At 40.4% G+C, this 19,450-nt stretch overlaps 1 protein-coding gene across 1 annotated transcript in view; it reads right to left on the bottom strand.

Annotated features, from left to right (window-relative positions):
• The window catches only part of LOC136856797 (protein bric-a-brac 2), a 673,104-nt gene that overhangs the window by 139,181 nt on the left and 514,473 nt on the right, over positions 1 to 19,450 (bottom strand). The window contains exon 4 of the mRNA XM_068224964.1: positions 7,127 to 7,443. Within this exon, the coding sequence (XP_068081065.1) occupies positions 7,127 to 7,443 (317 nt within the window). The remainder of the gene's footprint in view (positions 1 to 7,126; positions 7,444 to 19,450) is intronic.

Genomic DNA, 19,450 nt, shown 5'->3' with positions numbered 1-19,450 from the left:
ATGGAAAATGTATAAAAAAAACACTCACCCTTTCGTCTGTGAAGATGTAAATCAGTTATGGAAAGGTTAGTTGAAGAAAAATAACGTTATGTGTAGGTTCATTTACTTCTTTGACTGTTAATGCAGTTGCTATGGTAGCGTTGAATGACTGACATTTGTACTTCTGGTATTGTATCGATGTGAGATTGGCGGAGGAGGGTGTGGTTGAGGAGTTTTCAAACTAGGTACTTAGAACACTATAATGCCATTAAGCACAATAAATTTTCAGCAATGAGCTCCCATATGAAAGAAACAGGACATCACTTCACAACAATAGAAAGAGACCTCACAATTATTAAAAGAGTAGACAAAGGAAAGTTGATGAATGAACTTGAAACCATCTATATATTTTTGGACCAAAACTACAACAAAAATCTAAACCTCAATGATTTAATTGAAGTCAAGAATCCATTATACGAAAGTTTACCCAAATTATTGCAAACTCTAAATTCAAAACATAACTACATTCTTAAAAATCTTAAGTTAACATCATCTAGAACCTCCACTACTTTAACTAACTTGACTCCCTTCATGCCCGCCCCCACAATTCTCCCGCAACCCAACACGACTCCCTCCCTGTCCGACCATGTAAATCTCTCGCAACCAACAACACATAAATTTAACGCTCCGCCTACCCCCTCCCCTCAACCACACCCTCCTCCGCCAATCTCACATCGATACAATACCAGAAGTACAAATGTCAGTCATTCAACGCTACCATAGCAACTGCATTAACAGTCAAAGAAATAAATGAACCTACACATAACGTTATTTTTCTTCAACTAACCTTTCCATAACTGATTTACATCTTCACAGACGAAAGGGTAAGTGTTTTTTTTTTATACATTTTCCATGTTTTACCTTTCTTTAAACCCACTTTCTCTTCAAAAATACCTTCCTAAGCATTCACTCTCCTCTTGTTACAGACTTCACACCAAAGAGCTCTATCAACGTCGATAAACCTTCGACTTTCGTCCTTCAAATAAGATAAATACATCGATAGACAACCGAATGCTTTTTCCTTGCTCCCACAATTATGTAAGGAAGACTGTTATCTTATCATAACACATTCGACTTTCACTCCTTCAGCCAGTTAAATAGACTATAGGCAGCTGAACAGCCATTTAAGAGATCTGTTGTCTTATCACAACATACGATATTGACATCTGTAACAGTGTATCAGCTTTGCTTTTTCTTATCATCTTCAAGGAGGCACATTTCTGTTTCATTATAAAGACTGAGCTGTTTACTGCCCTACCCCAACAAGTTTTTCAACGCTCCGGAAAGTATATTCATGTGAACTTATGACATGCAGCTTGATACTGCAATTTTAGCCAAGGACATTCTAATATTTTGTATGTTTAGACTGACACCTATAATGATATCCTCTTTTTATGGCTTATAAGAGCAATCAGGATCCTGATTTTTCACCATACAGGTTTGAATTTGAGGCTGATGATGCCCTTAATATGGGCGAAACATGTCCCTTAACATTTTATAATAATATTTAATTTCTAAAAAGATCTCTTTGTATTGAATAGGTGGATATATAAATAAACACTTGTAACATACTTTGTATTTGTTCCATCATGTCGGTGATCACTTTTAGTTTACCGATTTGCATGAGTGAGTTTATATTGTGTGCAGAAAAATAGGTTACCTGCTTTGGTTTGATTCTTGACTTTGTTTTGTTCGTGTATGTTGTACTGGGGTATTTTCGTGCCTCCGACTTCACGGTATCTTTTCAGTGGCAGCCTACCGTATCTGAATGCTGCCTTCTCTGAACTCTTGGTTCAGCCAGTGGAGTATTTCTTAAAAGACCTTCCATGGTTGACTGTCAAGGTGTCACCTGTGTGGGACTAAGTCCCGAATTACAACTCTGGACGTGATCCAGTGAGGTGATAATGAGGCCGCTCCTCTGGAGTACAGACGCCTTGTGCAGCCGCCCCTAAACTGGAGAACGAACGCTGCATAATGGATTCCAGTGGCATTTGGCCGTTGGACCCTTAGGGAGTCAGGTTATTTCCCGCCGCCCAACACTCAGCGTTGGCAGTCTTTACAGCTGAGTGCCAGACCAGCAAACCCTTCCCCTCTGTCATTCCGGACTTGGGACCGGACAATGGCGGAGTTATTACCATTATTTATTATTATTGTTATTTAATGGTAATGTTATTTGATGTTTTACCTTGGAAGCATTGCACAGCATTATTTTATATATTATTGTATATAAAATGAGTAGTAGTGTAGTAGCAATATTGGCTAATCAAGTTTGGGGAAGGGGTCGCAAAATTAATTGGGCTCGCAGCTCTGCTCATATCCGAATTTCATATTCCTTTAGTGATTCTCCCAATACACACAAGTATGAAGGATGAGTTCTCCACCTAATCAATACTTTATTTTACGTAGTGTCAATATTATTCACATAGGACAGTACCGGTTTCGACCTGTAAATAGGTCATCTTCAGCTGTTGATGAACCTGCTCAATAGCGACTGTACAAAATAAATACTACTAAAATTAAAATTAAACAAGAATGCCATTAAAATAAACATGAATGCCACTATTCTAAAAAGTGCTTAAGGTCAAGATATATACATATGGTACAGTTTTGGGGCTTAGAGGACTTTTTCTTTGGCCCCATGATTTCTACACGTTTCAAAAATTATACTTGCTGAGGTTGGATACAAATCCAAGAGTTTATCAAGAATCACTGACATTCTGGTGTCAAGTTTGAATATCTATGTTAAATGCAAATACTATGTCCAACGGTTTTATGAGATGTTTCAAGGTGCATCGTTGGGCAGCAAATATGCAGGGACGTCGTATTCATTAGAATAAGAGGTTCAGTAACCTGTTTACAGATACATAGCTTATTCTCAGTCTATATCAATGCTGAAAACCATGCTAGTGAATGCCACTATACTAAAAATACTTAACGTTAAGATATATATGGCACATTTTGGGGGTTAAAGGGCTTTTATCCTGGCCCCGTGATTTCTACATATTTCAAAAATTATATCTGTTGAGGTTGAAATTGGATACAATTCTTAGAGTATATGCAGAATCAGACATTCTGGTATCAGGCTCGGATATCTAATGTTAAATTCCAACACTATGTCTAACGGTTTTACGAGACGATTCAAAATGCATTGTTGGGCCGCAAATATGCGGGGACGTCCTGTTCATTAGAATAAGAGGCTTAGTACCCTGTTTACAGATACATAGCTCACTCAGTCTGTATCAATGCTGAAAGACATGCTAGACAACATCAAACTTCCTTGTTGAGGTTTACTTTGCTGTGTGCGACATTCTGAAATCAATGAAAGTGAGTTGTGGGTGCTCCCCTCTTCATACTTGCGTTCCCTCAGGTAAGTTTTTAAAATCTGAGAAAGAAAAAAAAAAGGTAGGTAGGTATTAGAATAACTGAAATGTCCTCGAGCATAGTTGGGAGCGTGTTGCACATTGTTGCGTGTACATCTTGTGGCTGTCGTAGCGTTAAGAGAGGTGGTGGGGAGGGGGAGGCAGCTTGTGGAAAGGGTAGTGTGGGGTGGGTCTGCTGGGGTATATGTGGGTTTGTGTTTGCCGATTCTTTTTAAATATGTGTCTTAGAATGGGTATGGCTGTGTTGAAAAGAATGTTTGTTTTGTCTGTGATTTCATTTAAGTTGAAGTTAGGATTAGCGTATTGGTCCATGTTGATGTAAAAATCTTCCATTATATTGAGCAATGGGCCTGTGGGGTTCATTTTTAAAATTTCCATGTCATTCTCGATATTAGTGAATTTATGGGTGTGTTCTTCAACATGTTGCCCTATGGATGAAAAGTGATTATATTTAGTGGCGTTGACGTGTTCGTTTATCTAATAGAAAAATATCTGCCAGTGCGCCCAATGCCGATACACCTTAAAGTGGAGTGAAGGTTGTGTTTGAGCCTGCCATTGTTTACGCACCTGACCTTTTCTGCTTCCCGTCTGATTTTCCCGCTCAAATTATGCAACAGTAGCAGCTGCAATAGTTGTGCGCCAGCGAGTGCAGTCTTCTGCAATGGTATACCAAGTACTTGGATAAATGTCAGTCTTCTTAATCTGAACTTTATAGCGCTTCAGAGAGTCAACATGGAGGCTTGTGCCTGTACTGATTTCACTATGCTCAATTTTTTTAAGAGGTCTCATCTTTCGAGCGCTGGACATCTCCAATCCATCTGACTTTGTGACCAATGATGGCGACCTCTTTGCCCTCTCTAGAACTGTTGTGTTTGGAATGCAGTCATCCCACTTAATGTTCATAATATATCTGAGATTCTGTTGAGGGAAGTGTTCTAGTTTCTTCATATCATGGTAATAAGAGTCCAGATTTCACATCTACAGAGTAGGGTGGAGATTATAACTCCTCGATACACCACCAATTTTGTATGTATTCTTTGATCTTTATTCAGGAAGACCTGATGTATAACAGGCCCGAAAGCTATATGGGCAGCATATATTCTGTTCTCCACGACCTTCTCCCTTTAGCAGTTACCAGAGAGAATACTTCCTAGATAGAGGAAATGATCTGCATGTTCCACAGGCATAATGCAGATAGGAATACTAAAATCTGGAAAGGCAGTTCCAGGAGTTGGCTATGCGAGTATGTTTGTTTTAGGAATGTTGATGGTTAGGCCAAATCATTCACATGCCCTAGTTAAACAGTTAACTGACATTTGCAGGCTCGTCAAGTTTATGAGCTGGCGAAGCGTTTTCACTCACGTATTACAGTTCAGTTACATGGTAAGACTTGAGTGTCTGACCGGAGTCTGGCCTGATTGAATAGCCCTCCATCAAGCCTATACTAAAGTTGTGTTGTTCTCAGATGATGTCTCATCGAGCATAGCTACCAGTAAAGGGCAAAGTGTGTTGGTGAAGTACACAATCTTGCTTAAGCCCATTAGTAACGGGAAATTCTTCTGATATTTTATTTTGGCACAACATTTGTGCAAGCATATTATCATGGAGTGCCTACTTCAATCCAGCAAAATGTTCTGGGCAGCCGAACTGCCTTGAAACCATCCACGTTGCTTCTCTAAGCACTGTATCAAAGGTCTTTTCCAGATAGTACAGTAGAATACAAAAAGCAAAGGTTTTTGTTGTTCTCAGCACATTTCTGGAGTTGTCTTGTAAAGAAGATCAAATCATTAGTGCCTCGAGGAACAGAACCCGCATTAGGTTTCAGAAATACCTTCGGAGAAAGAAGAAGAAATCCTTACCAATGAACTTACCTACTGTACAGCCAACTCAGTCTTTACTAGGTACTTCCTTCTTCAAACAAATCACAAAATAAAATTTTTAGTAGGAGATTTTAACCGTCATAGCACATGGGTTAACGAGTATGATTATAAAATAGCAAGCTCAACGACGCTGGAATGATCTCAATGAAGTTCCTCATTTTTAACAAAAAATTACCTCCACCATTCAACAGTGGCCGATTTCAAACATGTTACAAACCTGATCTGATATTTGCAAGCAATAGCATACAGTAGCTCATGAATGTAGTAAAACTGTCAGCTTCCCAATTCTTAACAACATATATTTTTTTTGCTAAATGCTTTACGTCGCACCAACACAGATAGGTCTTATGGCGACGATGGAACAGGAGGGGGCTAGGAGTGGGAAGGAAGCGGCCATGGCCTTAATTAAGGTACAGCCCCAGCATTTGCCTGGTGTGAAAATGGGAAACCATGGAAAACCATCTTCAGGGCTGCCGACAGTGGGCTTCGAACCTACTATCTCCCGAATACTGGATACTGGCCGCACTTAAGCGACTGCAGCTATCGAGCTCGGTAACAATATATATTAATCATGTGCCAGATATACTCTTTTCTTTTCTTTTTTTTTTTTTTTTTCTTTTACCAAAATGAATACCCTTACAGGTACAACTTCAATAAACAGAATGGTTAACGTTTACTGCTGCACTGGACAATGAGGTGCAAAACATCTAACTAGTTCCTGAAGCATATAACCGTTTCTCTAAGGCTGCTAAAAAGAGAGTTCTCGTTTCTCTATCCCTTGTGGCTTTTGCACCAGCTGCATCCAACGATCAACACTTGAAGCAGTTGTTCGGCTGGAGAAGTTTAATTCTCCATTCAAACACATTTCAATGGGCAACTACACAATTCAAGTAGAGATTTTTCAAAATGGCCCCTCAGTGAGTGTTGATGCCCAGTTTCCTGATGAAGCTGGGAAGCAGAAACTAGCTCATCATGGCCTGAGAAGAGGTGGATGTTAAAGAACTGGGATCGATGAGGAGAGAGCCTATCTATTTGAAGACTGCAGTGTCTGAAGATATGGAGATCGCCGTCCTTCTGTCTTTCATGTATGCCCTAGTCTCCTGCTTCTGTTGCTCCCTCTTCCCACACTGATCAATGTATTCATCCTATTACGTGTTCCCTTCTTGTTCCTAACCCACTAGATATGACTGGATTCGACACTTGCTTGCTCCTTTCCAATACTTAGATAACAGACGTAGTTCACATTGTACCTTGTGCTTGTTATGAGTGTATCATAACAGTCTCAAATCCAAGAGTGATATTAACACTAGTTTCTTACTTGTATTCAGTAAAGCAAAGCCATCTCCGTACAGACCATGAAGGCCCCTGGAGGGGTGAAAGGTAAAGGCTTCCACTATCCGTAACCTCGGCACTTGGTGGGGTAGAGTGGTTAGTTCTATGCCTGGCCGCCTTTACCCCCAGGAATCAACCTGGTAGTCATTTTTGGTGTAGACTGAATGAACTTCAGGGCCATGAACACCTCCGGAAACGGAAATCACATTTCATAAATTTTATGATTTCCTGACCCACGTCCTTCTGGGTGAACCGAGGTACATGAAAATATTTTAAGTACAACATAAATGACAAACATGGCATCATGTCATATCTGAAGTGTAATCTGTGGCTGTAGCCTACATCGTTTGTTTTTATATAATTATGTTGGTAACTCTAAAATGAAGTTAAAAATGCATATGGATTAAAGTTACTGAAAATAATTAAGAGCTTAGGATTAACCACAACTGATATAGCTGAGAATCTCTATTTCATTTTGAATATATTATTATTTACCTTGTGGCACTTTATACTCCGTCCCTCACATGCAAGTGTGACATCTACAAACTGTTCATTGTTCAACAGGCTGGGAAATGTAGCCTGCATATTTGAGTGGTAACTGTTCCACCGCAGACAGACTTCAGGAGGTGGCGGTGGAGGTTGTGGAGGAGAAACCGGCCTTGGTGGTGGTGGTGGTGGTTGTTTAGGCACAGCAGGCTTTGGTGCTGCCACACTCTGTGGTGAAGGGGGAGCCTTCTTGAGAGTAGGCAGTGGCTGGGGTGGCGTTTGCTGAACCAACTGCTTCTGCTGGGCTACCTGACCCTGCTGAGGTACTGAAACGAAAGAGAAAAAGGGCTATAATTACCCACCACAACCATAATTTATTTAAAATATCATGTGAAACATTTATTAACCACTCTCTTCCTTTCAGCACAGAAATATACAGCTGGCTGATCAGCTACCATCTATAAAATCTATCTACTGTTCTATTAAACTAATTTTGTGATCCTAACACTTAGTGGTGACAGCCTAAGTTCTCACAAAAGCAAGTCGTTTAGGCATCCGGAGCTGTCCTTGGAAACAGCCAATCAGCTTTTTTGCTCAACCTTGCCCTTCTGTCCACAAATTTCACCCAGCCTCGCTAAACATGTACCTACATACTTGTCGGAACCACAAAATTAGTTTAATTCTAATGTATTTAAAATCTTGCCAGCTGCCCTGCCACATACTCCTGACAAATCTGAGCTGACTCTCGTACAGAAAAATGAAGAGTTAAATTCCGCATACCTCATCTTACACTATGGTCGTTCGTACAAAAATATTTCTTGTCTTGCTCTTTGCTATACATTGCTCCTATAGACATTTTGCCAGTGAACTAGAGTAGTTCTATTCTGTGGAAGTGACAAGCACTGTTTACAGCAATAAGTAGCAATTAACTTGTTCTATGAACCCCTTTTACTGGTAAAGTGTAAATAAACCTTGACGTATTAACTACACGAGACATATCAATGACGATTGGCTCTTTTCTGTTGGTCGTGCTTGTACTCTAGGACTAACAAATTTTCAGCTCAACACCTACCTCCCAATAATAATAATAATAATAATGTTACAAGTTTTAAATCCCACCAACAGCTTTTAAAGTGCTTCAGATAACCCTGGACTTGGGCTCTGCCATCTGAGCAACTCAGGCCAGCTATTTTGCTTGCATCCGGGAGATAGTGGGTTCTAATCCCACTGTTGGCAGCCCTGAAGATGGTTTTCCATTTTCACACCAGGCAAACACTGGGGCTGTACCTTAATTAAGGCCACAGCCGCTTCCTTCCAACCCCTAGACCTTTCCTATCCCATCGTCGCCATAAGACCTATCTGTGTCAGTGTGATGTAAAGCCACTAGGAAAAAAGAGAGAGAATTAGGATATTTAACAAAACAACCATATATACGACTGTTTTATAGTCAACAAACAAGTAGTCAAAATATTATTTAATTCAGGTAAGGGCCCATTCAACTGTCTACCGATAGACTAGAGGACAGCTATGTGGGAAGTAAGTTACATGGGCATGTAAATTACCTGGTTCTTTGTCTTGCATGCTACGACCTCCACGTAGCTATGGTAGGTAGCTACCAAGAACTACACACCAATATACCAGTTTGGCTAGACTGATTTTCAGCAATTCCTCGCTTTCAACCGAGGCGCTTTTTGTCATCAGGTGTATGAAGATCATTTTTGTATTTTCCTGCACTTGCATCAGATGCTTTTGCTGGTGAGATGTAGTGTTTACAGTGCACAATGTCTTCTAGTATGGGCTTGGCTAGAATAAATTTGTTACTTTCATTGGTCTGTCTCAGTCTCATCCTTGGCTTTGACAACATGAAAGTGACAGAAGTATGATGGATGTTAGTAATAACATTCCTTATGCAGACAGTCCCTGTTATGAATGGTATGAAAATATCACTCCTAGGATCGATTGGTGCACGCATTTCAGTACGCTTAGCAAACCGATATGTAATATTAACTTCTGGCTTGGCGAGGAAAACAAAGCAAAGGTCTGTAGTGCTGTTCGACAAACCACTGAAATGGAAAATTCTAAGTTCCAATGGAGGGAATTAGATATTTTTCACCAATAGAGCATGTCAAAAACAGATCAGATGTAAGGGTTTTCAGGCGTCTGCTCTATTAACCAGTGTTTCGTCTTAGGTCTGACACCAGACTCATCAGAGTGGGATGTGTCAGACCCTACCCACTGACGCTGGGGTGCATGCAGGTGAACTTATCAGAAGCACATATGAGAGGCTAGTGTCAGACCTAAGACGAAAAGCTGGTTAATAAAGCAAACTTAGAATTTTCCATTCGGAATTGCTAGGCGGGCGATAATTCCATTGTGGAGATTTATCTCCCGTATGCAGTTATCAGACTGGTTTCCAGTCCTGAAAACCTTAAATCCTGGAGGACACGAAGGCCACGGCACACCAGAAGAAGCAACGGGTGATCAGGTGCCTGTCCCCGCCAAGGCATGTCGACGTACATCGGGCTCCTTAATGCTTCACCGAAGAACAACCAAACAGCGATCACTCCTCCAACATGGCGGACCAATAGACGAGCAGCGCACCGTAGCCTGCTATATAATGAGGTGGAATTACAACACCACTCCATTCCACTGTGAGCTTTGTTGCTATAGAAGTCTGTCGTAACCCTTGATAATGCCGAACGCCGTCTTCGGTGAAACGTCGGGACCATCACATGCTCTTGGACCACAGCCTACAAGCCCGGAGAACGCTGATGATTTGTAACGCCGGCCCTGAAAGCCTCAATTGCTATATAATTTTGTCTTTTTCATTAGTTTAGGTGCTAATGGCGCAACTTCTTTCTTTCCTTCTTTCTTTGTGTTTCCTGTTTTGTTGTTTGTGAAAGCTACTTTGATTATTTTAATACAAGTCATAGAGGTGGGCTCATAAAGCCGTTCTGGACACAGCAAGAGGAGAAAATTTCAAGAAAATAGATATACTAACCAATTATTTAATTAGTGAATCAGTGAATACGGATGTGAATAGCCAAGAACTTTCTGCTAATTTTTCAAAACTTTCTTCAGTAAAGTTAACTTATGTTGAGCATAATAGCAGTGATAGTTATAATTTTTGATATTGTCTGCCTTCAGAAATTGATAGCAGTGTTGTATTGCCCACACTGTAGAAGACCAGATACATTACCACTAATAAATGAGAAAAATCTCAGATTTGGTTGGAGTTTATCTCTCAAAACTGTGTACTGATTGCAGGTTTGAATCTGGTAACTTCTGTACATAAAAGTAAAATGGGGAAAATCATTAAAAGAAAATAGGAAGGTATTTTATGGCTTGAGAGTTATGTGGTTGAAGTGAAACAGTGAAGTTTGCAAATAATATGAACTTAAGTCCACCACCTGTTAAGGCTGCTTACATGTCACTGACCTATTTCAATTAACAACAGTTGTTGCTGAGGAGAAAATGAAAGAAGCAGCTAAAGAGGTAAGAGAACTTGGCAATCATGGGGAGCTGAACATCAGTCAGTTTTTTCATGGTCCTGCACCCGATATGGAACCAGAAGTTGCTAAAAATATTTTTGATAATTCATTGCCGACAGTGGGGTTTGAACCCACTATCTCCCTAATACTGGACGCACTTAAGCGACTGCAGCTATCGAGCTCGGTACTAAGGTAATTATATAGACAAAACGCAAAACTATATTGGGATAGGACTCTGGTCAAATTAACAGTAGGCCTAGGCCTATTGATGTTATGAAAAATGCAATTTGGGCAACAATCTACCACTTGACTGCAACTCAAGATCATCCCCTCATCACAGGTACTCAGCAGATAGTGACAGCTGGAGTGCCTATCAACAAGCAAATGATGGAAATAAATTTAAGAATAAATCAGGCATTTCATTAGATATCCTTCATGCTTTGAAACCTCCACGAAGACTGCTATTATACAATTACAATACGGTGAGTAGTAATCGGGTGTACCCTGGGCAACGTCACACTATATTACGAAATGTGCTGACGGCAGATCCTTTCAAATCCAGAAGCAATTGTAGAGATTATCATTTCTCCTACTAAAGGTAATTTTCAAGACCAACTTTGAACATATCAGTAAATATAGAAGGAATATCTGGACCATAAGAGGAACTCCTCCATAATCTGTGTCAAGAATTCCAGTGTGATATACTGTGTATCCAGGAGACTCGTATCATAGAAGACCTATGGTACAAGGCATGAACCTTGTCATTGAAAGACCCCATCAGCAGTAAGGCAGGGTAGTGCAGTATTTGTTAAACATGGCTTATCAGTGCTTTCTACAGTACTGAGGAGGATAATATTGATATCCTGTGTGTGACTGAACAACTGTGTAGTCACCTCGGTATGGCCACCTAATGCAAAATTCATCCTTAAGGAACCAACTAATATCCCAAATCAGAAAATTTTCATCTTAGGAGATTTCAATAGTCATAATAATGTTTGGGGATATGACCAGGATGATGAAAATGGTGAAGCTGTAATGCACTAGGCTGAATCCAACAACTTTTGCTTAAATTCATGACAGTAAATTACAACCATCTTTCAAGAGTGGATGCTGGAAACAAGGATACAATGCTGATCTGATTTTCACCAGTGAAGAAACAGCTTCACAATGCCACAAGAGTACTGGTTCCCCAATTCCAAATACCCAACACAGACCTATTGTATGTCAGATTATTGCAGCTGTAAGACCACAAATAGTTCCATTCAGAAGACTATACAGTTTCAAGAAAGCAAATTGGGATATGTTTCCAGAGGCACTAGACAGCCTTGTGTTGAAAATACATCCATGTCCCGAGGCAAATGATGATTTTATAGCAGCCGTTCAGAGGTCATCTCGTAAATCTATCCCACGTGGATGCCGTACCAACTACATTCCAGGACTCAGTAAAAACAACATCTATTTGTTAGAAGAGTACATTAAACTCTTCGAAGGAAACCCTTTCAGTGAACAAACATCAGATGCTGCTATAAAACTTACTCAGTCTGTGGCGGAAGGTAAGAAAACTTGATGGATAGAAACTATAGAAGGGCTAGACATGAGCAAAAGCAGCCATATGGCATGGGGATTACCACGCTAAGTAATGATCAAACGTAAAAGAAAACCCATGCAAACATTTCTCCAAATCAAATAGCTCAACAGCTTTTGATAAATGGTAAAACAGACAAACGAGGTAAAGGACCCAAGATTCAAAGACAAGAACATCTGGAAACATCTCGAAACCATTTTCACAAAATGAAATGCAAGAGGCCATACAACAATGTAAGAACAACAAGGAAGCTCGATTAGAGGATATAAGAATAGAGCAAATAAAGAAATTTGGACCAACACTGAAATGGCTTGTGGAACTCTATAATAACTGCTTAAGGCAGGACAAGATTCTGAAAATATGGAGGAAAACTAAGATAATTGCTATCTTGAAACCTGGGAAAGAACCTTCTGACCCCAAGAGTTACCGGCCCATCTCATTATTATGCCATCTTTATAAGATATTTGAAAGGCTGCTATTGAACTGCCTATCACCAAAGATTGACAATTTACTTATACCTGACCAGGCAGGCTTCAGCACAAATAACTCACTTAACACAACACATAGAGGATGGGTATGAGAAGGGCCAGATCACTGGAGTGGCATTTATTGATCTCTCAACAGCTTATGATACAGTCAACACTGCATAATGCCTCACAAGATCTACAGCTTGACCCTGGACTTCGGTTTCACTAGAATAATTGTCACCTTATTGCACAACCAAAGATTCTACGTTGAATTCCAAGGAACTCAAGAGCCGTTGGGAGATCCAAAGGAATGACTTACCCCAAGGGAGTGTATTGTCACCAATATTCTTCCACATTTATACAAATGATCAACCCAGACCTTGTTTCATATATGCTGATGACCTTGCTTTAACGATACCGAAAAGTGATTTTTCAAGAAGCAGAACAGATGCTTATAGGAGCTTATAGAATCAAGTCAGTGCTTTCCATTTATAAAGTATAAACAAAATTTTTCCACCCATTCAATACATAGTTTTATTTACACTGGGTGTATTTACATAACATGGGACTAATTACTGGATATTTGAAGCCAACTCCAGTTGACAAACTGTATTGTATGGCAGGAATTGCTCCTCCTGATATACACCGGGAAGTAGCTGGAAATGCCGAAAAGAAAAAGGTTGAAGAAAATGAGCTACACCCACTACACAGACACACTCCACCAAAGCCTAGATTGAAATCTAGGAGCAGCTTCCTACAGTCAACATCTCCACTAAATACATCTCCGAAGAAAGCCAAAGAAAAATTGTGGGCAGCCAGAACAAGTCATCTTCAAACATGGATAAACCAGCTGAATGCTTACCAACCGGACACAACTTGGACAGTATCTCATGGAGATCACTGAACAGGTTAAGAACAGGTGTTGGAAAGTCTAAGGACAACTTAGTGAAATGGGGATATTTGGATGTGTCACCACTATGTGAATGTGGAGAGATGCAGACTACCAAGCATCTGTGTCAGTGCTTGTGTTGCCCTGATTCTTGCAGCGAGGAGGATTTGCTCAAGGTGCAAGGAAATGCAGTTGCAGTTGCTCGCTTCTGGGCAAAGGCTATTTAATACCATTTTGGCATATATGAGTAAAAATTCCTTCTGTTGTATTATTGTTACTAAGCTATAATGTAAATAAAAAAACGTTCGATTGTATGTTTCTGACTCAAGTAAATAAATAAATAAATGCTTTAAAACCAGTGTATGAGAGATTCTGTGATTCATTGCTGTTGTCCACGTGTTTACATAGCCTTAAGCAGAACAATAACAAATGTTTCAATGAGATGGCAATGTGACTGTCCTAAAGAAACTTATGTAGAGCTGGACACCTTCTAATATGGCGTAATGTATGCTGTGTGCCATTTTAACTGTAGAAACACAAAAGAAATAAACATTCTAACCAGCATGGGAAAAAGTTCTTGGGAAACACATTTGGACAGGAGAACTACTCCCAGACATAACTTATGGTGCAGGGCAGTCTTAATACATTTAGTAAGTCAATCATGAACAAATAATCATTGCTTTGTGTTTATCTTGATTTTTCAAATTAAATATTCTATTTTTCTCTATTCCCACCAATGAAATCAGACGTAAATTTTAAGCTGGGATAGAATAGCCTACATCAAATTAAGGCTTAAAGATTGAGGAATTCGGGTACCATACTTCAGCCCACGAGAGCTGAATGTAACATTTGAGCAACGAAAGCAGCAACTAAGAGGTGCACGGTGTTTTAATACTTAGGCTACCTCCGCCTGCGATATATTATTTAACAGGCCAAGTGCTTAATAAAACATGCAGGCTGAAGCTTGTGCTAATAATTTCAGCAATTAAGACAGAACATCTATTTGACGATAAATTAGATCTCATTATGTAAAACAAATGCCTTTGCTGGCAGGACCAAGTGTTTACAGTGCACTGTCTTCTAGTATAGGCTAGAGCAATTTTGTTACTTTCATAGACCTGTCTCCGTCTTATCCTTGGCTTTGACAATATGAAAGTGACTGAGATATGAGCGATGCTAGTAATGCCAATCATCATGCAGCCAGTCCCTGCCATGAATGGTGTGAAAATGTTGCTCATAGGGTCGGTTGGTGTATGCATTTCAATGGGCTTGGCAGACTGATATGTAATAGCAACTCTGGCTCAGTGAGGAAAGCAACGGGAAACTACCTCACTCCTCATTTCCCTAGTACGCCTCTTCAGTGATGCCTAGGCCATATATGACAGCTGATGGCAGAGCTGTTGAGGATCCCACCAGGGGCATCGCTGACGGACTGAACATACATGAATAACAAAACCATTAACTGATAATTTCATCAACAAATACACAACATGTAAAAAAAAATTACAGTCCAAGTATATCTTTTATGCACATCAGTCATAAGAAATATATGTAGTTATACAGAACAAAACCAACATCAGTATTAGTATTATTTTAATGCTGATTGTAAGCCTCCGTGGCTCAGGAGACAGAGCGCCGACCTCTCACCGCTGGGTTCCGTGGTTCAAAACCCAGTCAATCCATGCGAGACTTGTGCTGGACAAAGTGGAGGTGGGACAGGTTTTTCTCCGGATACTCCGTTTTTTCCTGACATCTTAAATTTTAGCAACAGACTCCAATATCATTTCATCTGTCAGTCAATCATTGCCCCAGAGGGGAGTGACAGGCTTCGGCAGCCGGCACAGTTCCTATGCTCGCCGCTAGATTTATCGGCATTGATATATTGCCGCTTCATTCATTCCATTCTAGTGATTCCATTGACTCACAATGGTATATTTCAAGAATAAAACTCGGAAAATTGTTTCACTGATCAACAAACAACAAAAATACTCTGAAAACGAATACTTGAAGCAATAAAACTTTACAATATCACTGAATGACGTCACAAGAGCGACTGAAAGCAAGTCAAGCCACGTGGCAATAACATGTGACATCGTTGATAATGGGGAACAGACCATTTTCGAGCAGCGTTAAGTCAGGTTTTTCTCGCTGCTAGCGCTAAACGTCAAACTCCAACTCTCTTGGACCCTTACTATAGAGATCAAGAAAAGGTTTGCGTACTACACAGCCTTACAGTAGGCATTAAAAGAAAAATCAAAAATATCATAATGCATAATCATTCCTTACGCAACACTTATCCTAATTCGAGTTCAAAACAATGTGCCCAATAATACCTGCAATTTTATACCACTAATAGGTGTATTGCATTATTCGTTAAGAAACATTTTCAAATGTGCATTTCTTTATTCTGGTAATTCGAGTTAGAAAACTCGTATAAATGTTATTTTTAACATACTGATATTAAATCTACCCTAAACAATTCAAATAAATTAAATAAAAACTGTAGATTTTCAGATCCAACGTGAACACACATCGAAAACTCTGAAAGCTCTATGATGATTTGTAATCAATATGCTGCAACAGTTTGATAATCCTAAACACGATTTACTGTTTCTATTACCAAACGTTTCTTGATGGAGCAATTCCGACGTGAATGCCGACCGGCAGCAATAAATCAAAGAGTGTAATTGCTTGGCGTGTATTAAACCCACTAAATTTCGGCCAAGTAAAACCAACATTTCTATGAACAGAAGCAGGTTTGAAATTACACCGGTAACAAAATAGGATGTACCATAGAAATTACACACTGTAGTGGACTTATGAGTGAGATTGCAAGGACTTCCTTCCGCACACAATCGCCTCTTCATCTCCAACAGTGTGCAGTGTTCGGCCGGGTGATAGCGCGAGACGTGCCTCTCCAAGTTGGCAGCATGATTGCCCTAAATATAAAAAATCCGTCATACAATATACGTTTCATCCAACACCTACAACTCATCTGATTTGCGAGCCTACCTTAAGCAATTTATTACATCTATTAATAAGACATGTTGACATATGTGTACTGTAATCGTATGCGAAAAATCTGCGCACAGGATTTGTAATTTCGCGACCCATTATCTAGGATTAAAGAATTTATCCTGACTGTACATATACAACTAAAACGGAATTAAACAGATGACATACGGAACATCTGTTAATCAACCACCACAAAATTTTCTTCTCCGTCCAATACGTAATGACAGTGGTATGTTAGAACATACAGTAAATAAATAAAGACATCTGCGCGCGCGCGCGAAGTGCGCATGGTGAACCAGAAACTATTGCCTGTTAACCAACAACTGTGGAGTCAGAGTTCGCGCACTTACGAAGCCATAGCAAACACTCAGCTGAAAAAAACAAGTTAGTATTGTATTCAGCACAAATCAAGGGCAAGTACCAGCACACAAAGAGAACTGGTTCCCCCCTCTAGATTCGTCTGACTGATGGCTTCCGAACTGTTAATAGTATTTACTTGAAATGTGTGGTAACTAATGCTCGCCTCTCCTACATACATGATTTCTTGTTTAGATTCTGAACGGCAGAATCATGTTAGACAACTCTGTCTTCCGCAGACATTAAGAGTTGTAGACACATGACAATTATTACTGTCTTATTGCTTGCAATAAAGTTTAATACAACGCTATTGAACGTACGAATACACGCTATACTAAACATGGCAACGTAGCACATCCCCTCGCTCTTTCTAAACCCCTTCAACGCGGGCGTGGCTTGTGACGTCAAAAATCGATACTGTTGACGGGTACCTAAATAGACTCATTTCAGTTACAGAGCACACTGATGCCATATTGTCAGAATATATATTACTGAAGGAGACTCACGCATGCACAAAGCTACTATAAAATAACGTCTACCATGCAGGACGTTAAGTGAAATGATATTTACGTTTTATGTATCCTTTGAAGGTACGTCCGAAACTATTTCGCTGAGGTTTCAATCCAAAATGGCGACCGATGTGAACTCGCAAGTTTGTAGTACCGTGATAAGACATAATGCGTCCGCACTGATTGCACTGTACGTGCGTATCTGAAAGTTTAGTACAAAATTTCCACACGTCAGACACCATAGTAGCGCCTAGAGCTCAAGAACAGAGAGCACTTTGCGGCGTAATAAGGCAGCTGGCAAGTCAACCGAGACCATGCCCGGACGAAGGAGACTGACTGACTGCAACGCCGGGTAGCACAAGCGGGTAGCTGAGTACTTCCAAGGATTACGATCGAAGGGAGAAAGGCGAGGGGACCATCGGGAGGGGAGGTTCACAAGCCGTGGGGTTGGGAAAAGAAGAGCCACAGGGAGGGGGAGAAAGGAATTTTATAACCATGAGGGTTGGGAAGACGGAAAGGGAAATACCAGATATATACAAGAGGAAGAAAAGGTAGCCACCGATAACACGTACCTTCCTTTCCATCACTAGCCACAGAAAGCTCCGACTGGACAGCAACTGACCAGGGTTCGATGCTGAGTGGATCACGGGTGCTAAGCGGTACGGCTGGCTGCATACGGGATGCCGGAAACTGCACGCGAGTCATAAGTTTCTTTATATGAGCTCTTCGCTGGCCACATAACACCATCTCCTGCAACTTCGTGGGTTCGATACCTGCGTGCTCATGATGGGCCCGTACATTTAAGACTTTAGTTATTTCGTAATCTGTCCTCACCGTCCCAATACAGGACTTCCTTGTGCATCTCCAAACGATCTCGCCATTCGCCGCATGACGTAACTTCCTGTACTTATAAGAATTCAATACTAGACAAGGAAATCCACGATTCGTTTCAATGATTTGAAAGCTCATTTCAAACAGACTTAAGGAATTATCCCTGCCAAGCAAATCCTGGACTAGGCGCAGAGGAAATCAACCAAAACTAAACGTGGCACGACCTTCAGAGCAGCCTTGTGCGCAAATATGTTCTGCGCATTGCGGCGCAATAACCCCAACTTCATAGTAGAGGAAGGGGAACGGGGCGTGAGAATCACGCAAGAAAGGTCTGCGGAAAAACAGCAATGAAATGTCCAGGCTTCTCTTACCTTGTTTACTGCGAGGAGGCGAAGTACAGTGCACTATGTCCCTCCGGCACTTGCTGTCGCTCACCCTCATCAATAACTCAAGAATTTTTTTTGGCGGAAGACGTGGATGATCATGTTCATCTTTAATATGCAGGATATTGGTTTGCTCTAAATTAGTTCTAATAGCTCCCAAGCACGACTTCTTGGTGCAGCGCCATATTAAATCACCAGTAACAGTCTGACGAAATTTTCTGTACTTGTGACTGTCTAATATAATGCAAGGCATGCCCCGGGAAGTTGATATAACTTTAAACTCCATATTAAAACCACCTTTATAACGCTAAAGCGCCCTTCACAATGCTACTACAAACACATACTGCTACGAAAACGCTCAATGCGCACCAAACTACTGCGCACTGCGCAAGAACCCTGCTTACAGTTCAGAATGCCACATGCGTACATTGAAAGAAACATTTTCTACAATGTTGAACAATAATACAGACCTTTCAGTGAACAATCGTAAATTAAAAATACCACAGATGAACATGCAAATTAAAACCAATGGCTATATGTTAATAAAATTGCGAATGAACTCAAGACTTCCTGATTAATATAATAAAAGGGAACAACTGCTTCAACGGATCAGTGGCCATTGCCCGACTTATCGAAGTTCGCGGGCTCGATCCTGATTGAGGTAGCCTAGTTTTAAGAGCAGTAGAAATCTTGGCACTCAATGTCATTTGTTGGCATGTTAGTGATCAATGGCAGTACACTCATCACCGGACAAATTTAAAATAACTCAGACACTGGAACCGTAGGCCTACAATAGAATTCCGCGT

Source organism: Anabrus simplex, chromosome 1, assembly GCF_040414725.1.
Source record: "Anabrus simplex isolate iqAnaSimp1 chromosome 1, ASM4041472v1, whole genome shotgun sequence".
Classification (NCBI taxonomy): domain Eukaryota; kingdom Metazoa; phylum Arthropoda; class Insecta; order Orthoptera; family Tettigoniidae; genus Anabrus; species Anabrus simplex.
This window is presented reverse-complemented; position numbering and strand designations above follow the sequence as displayed.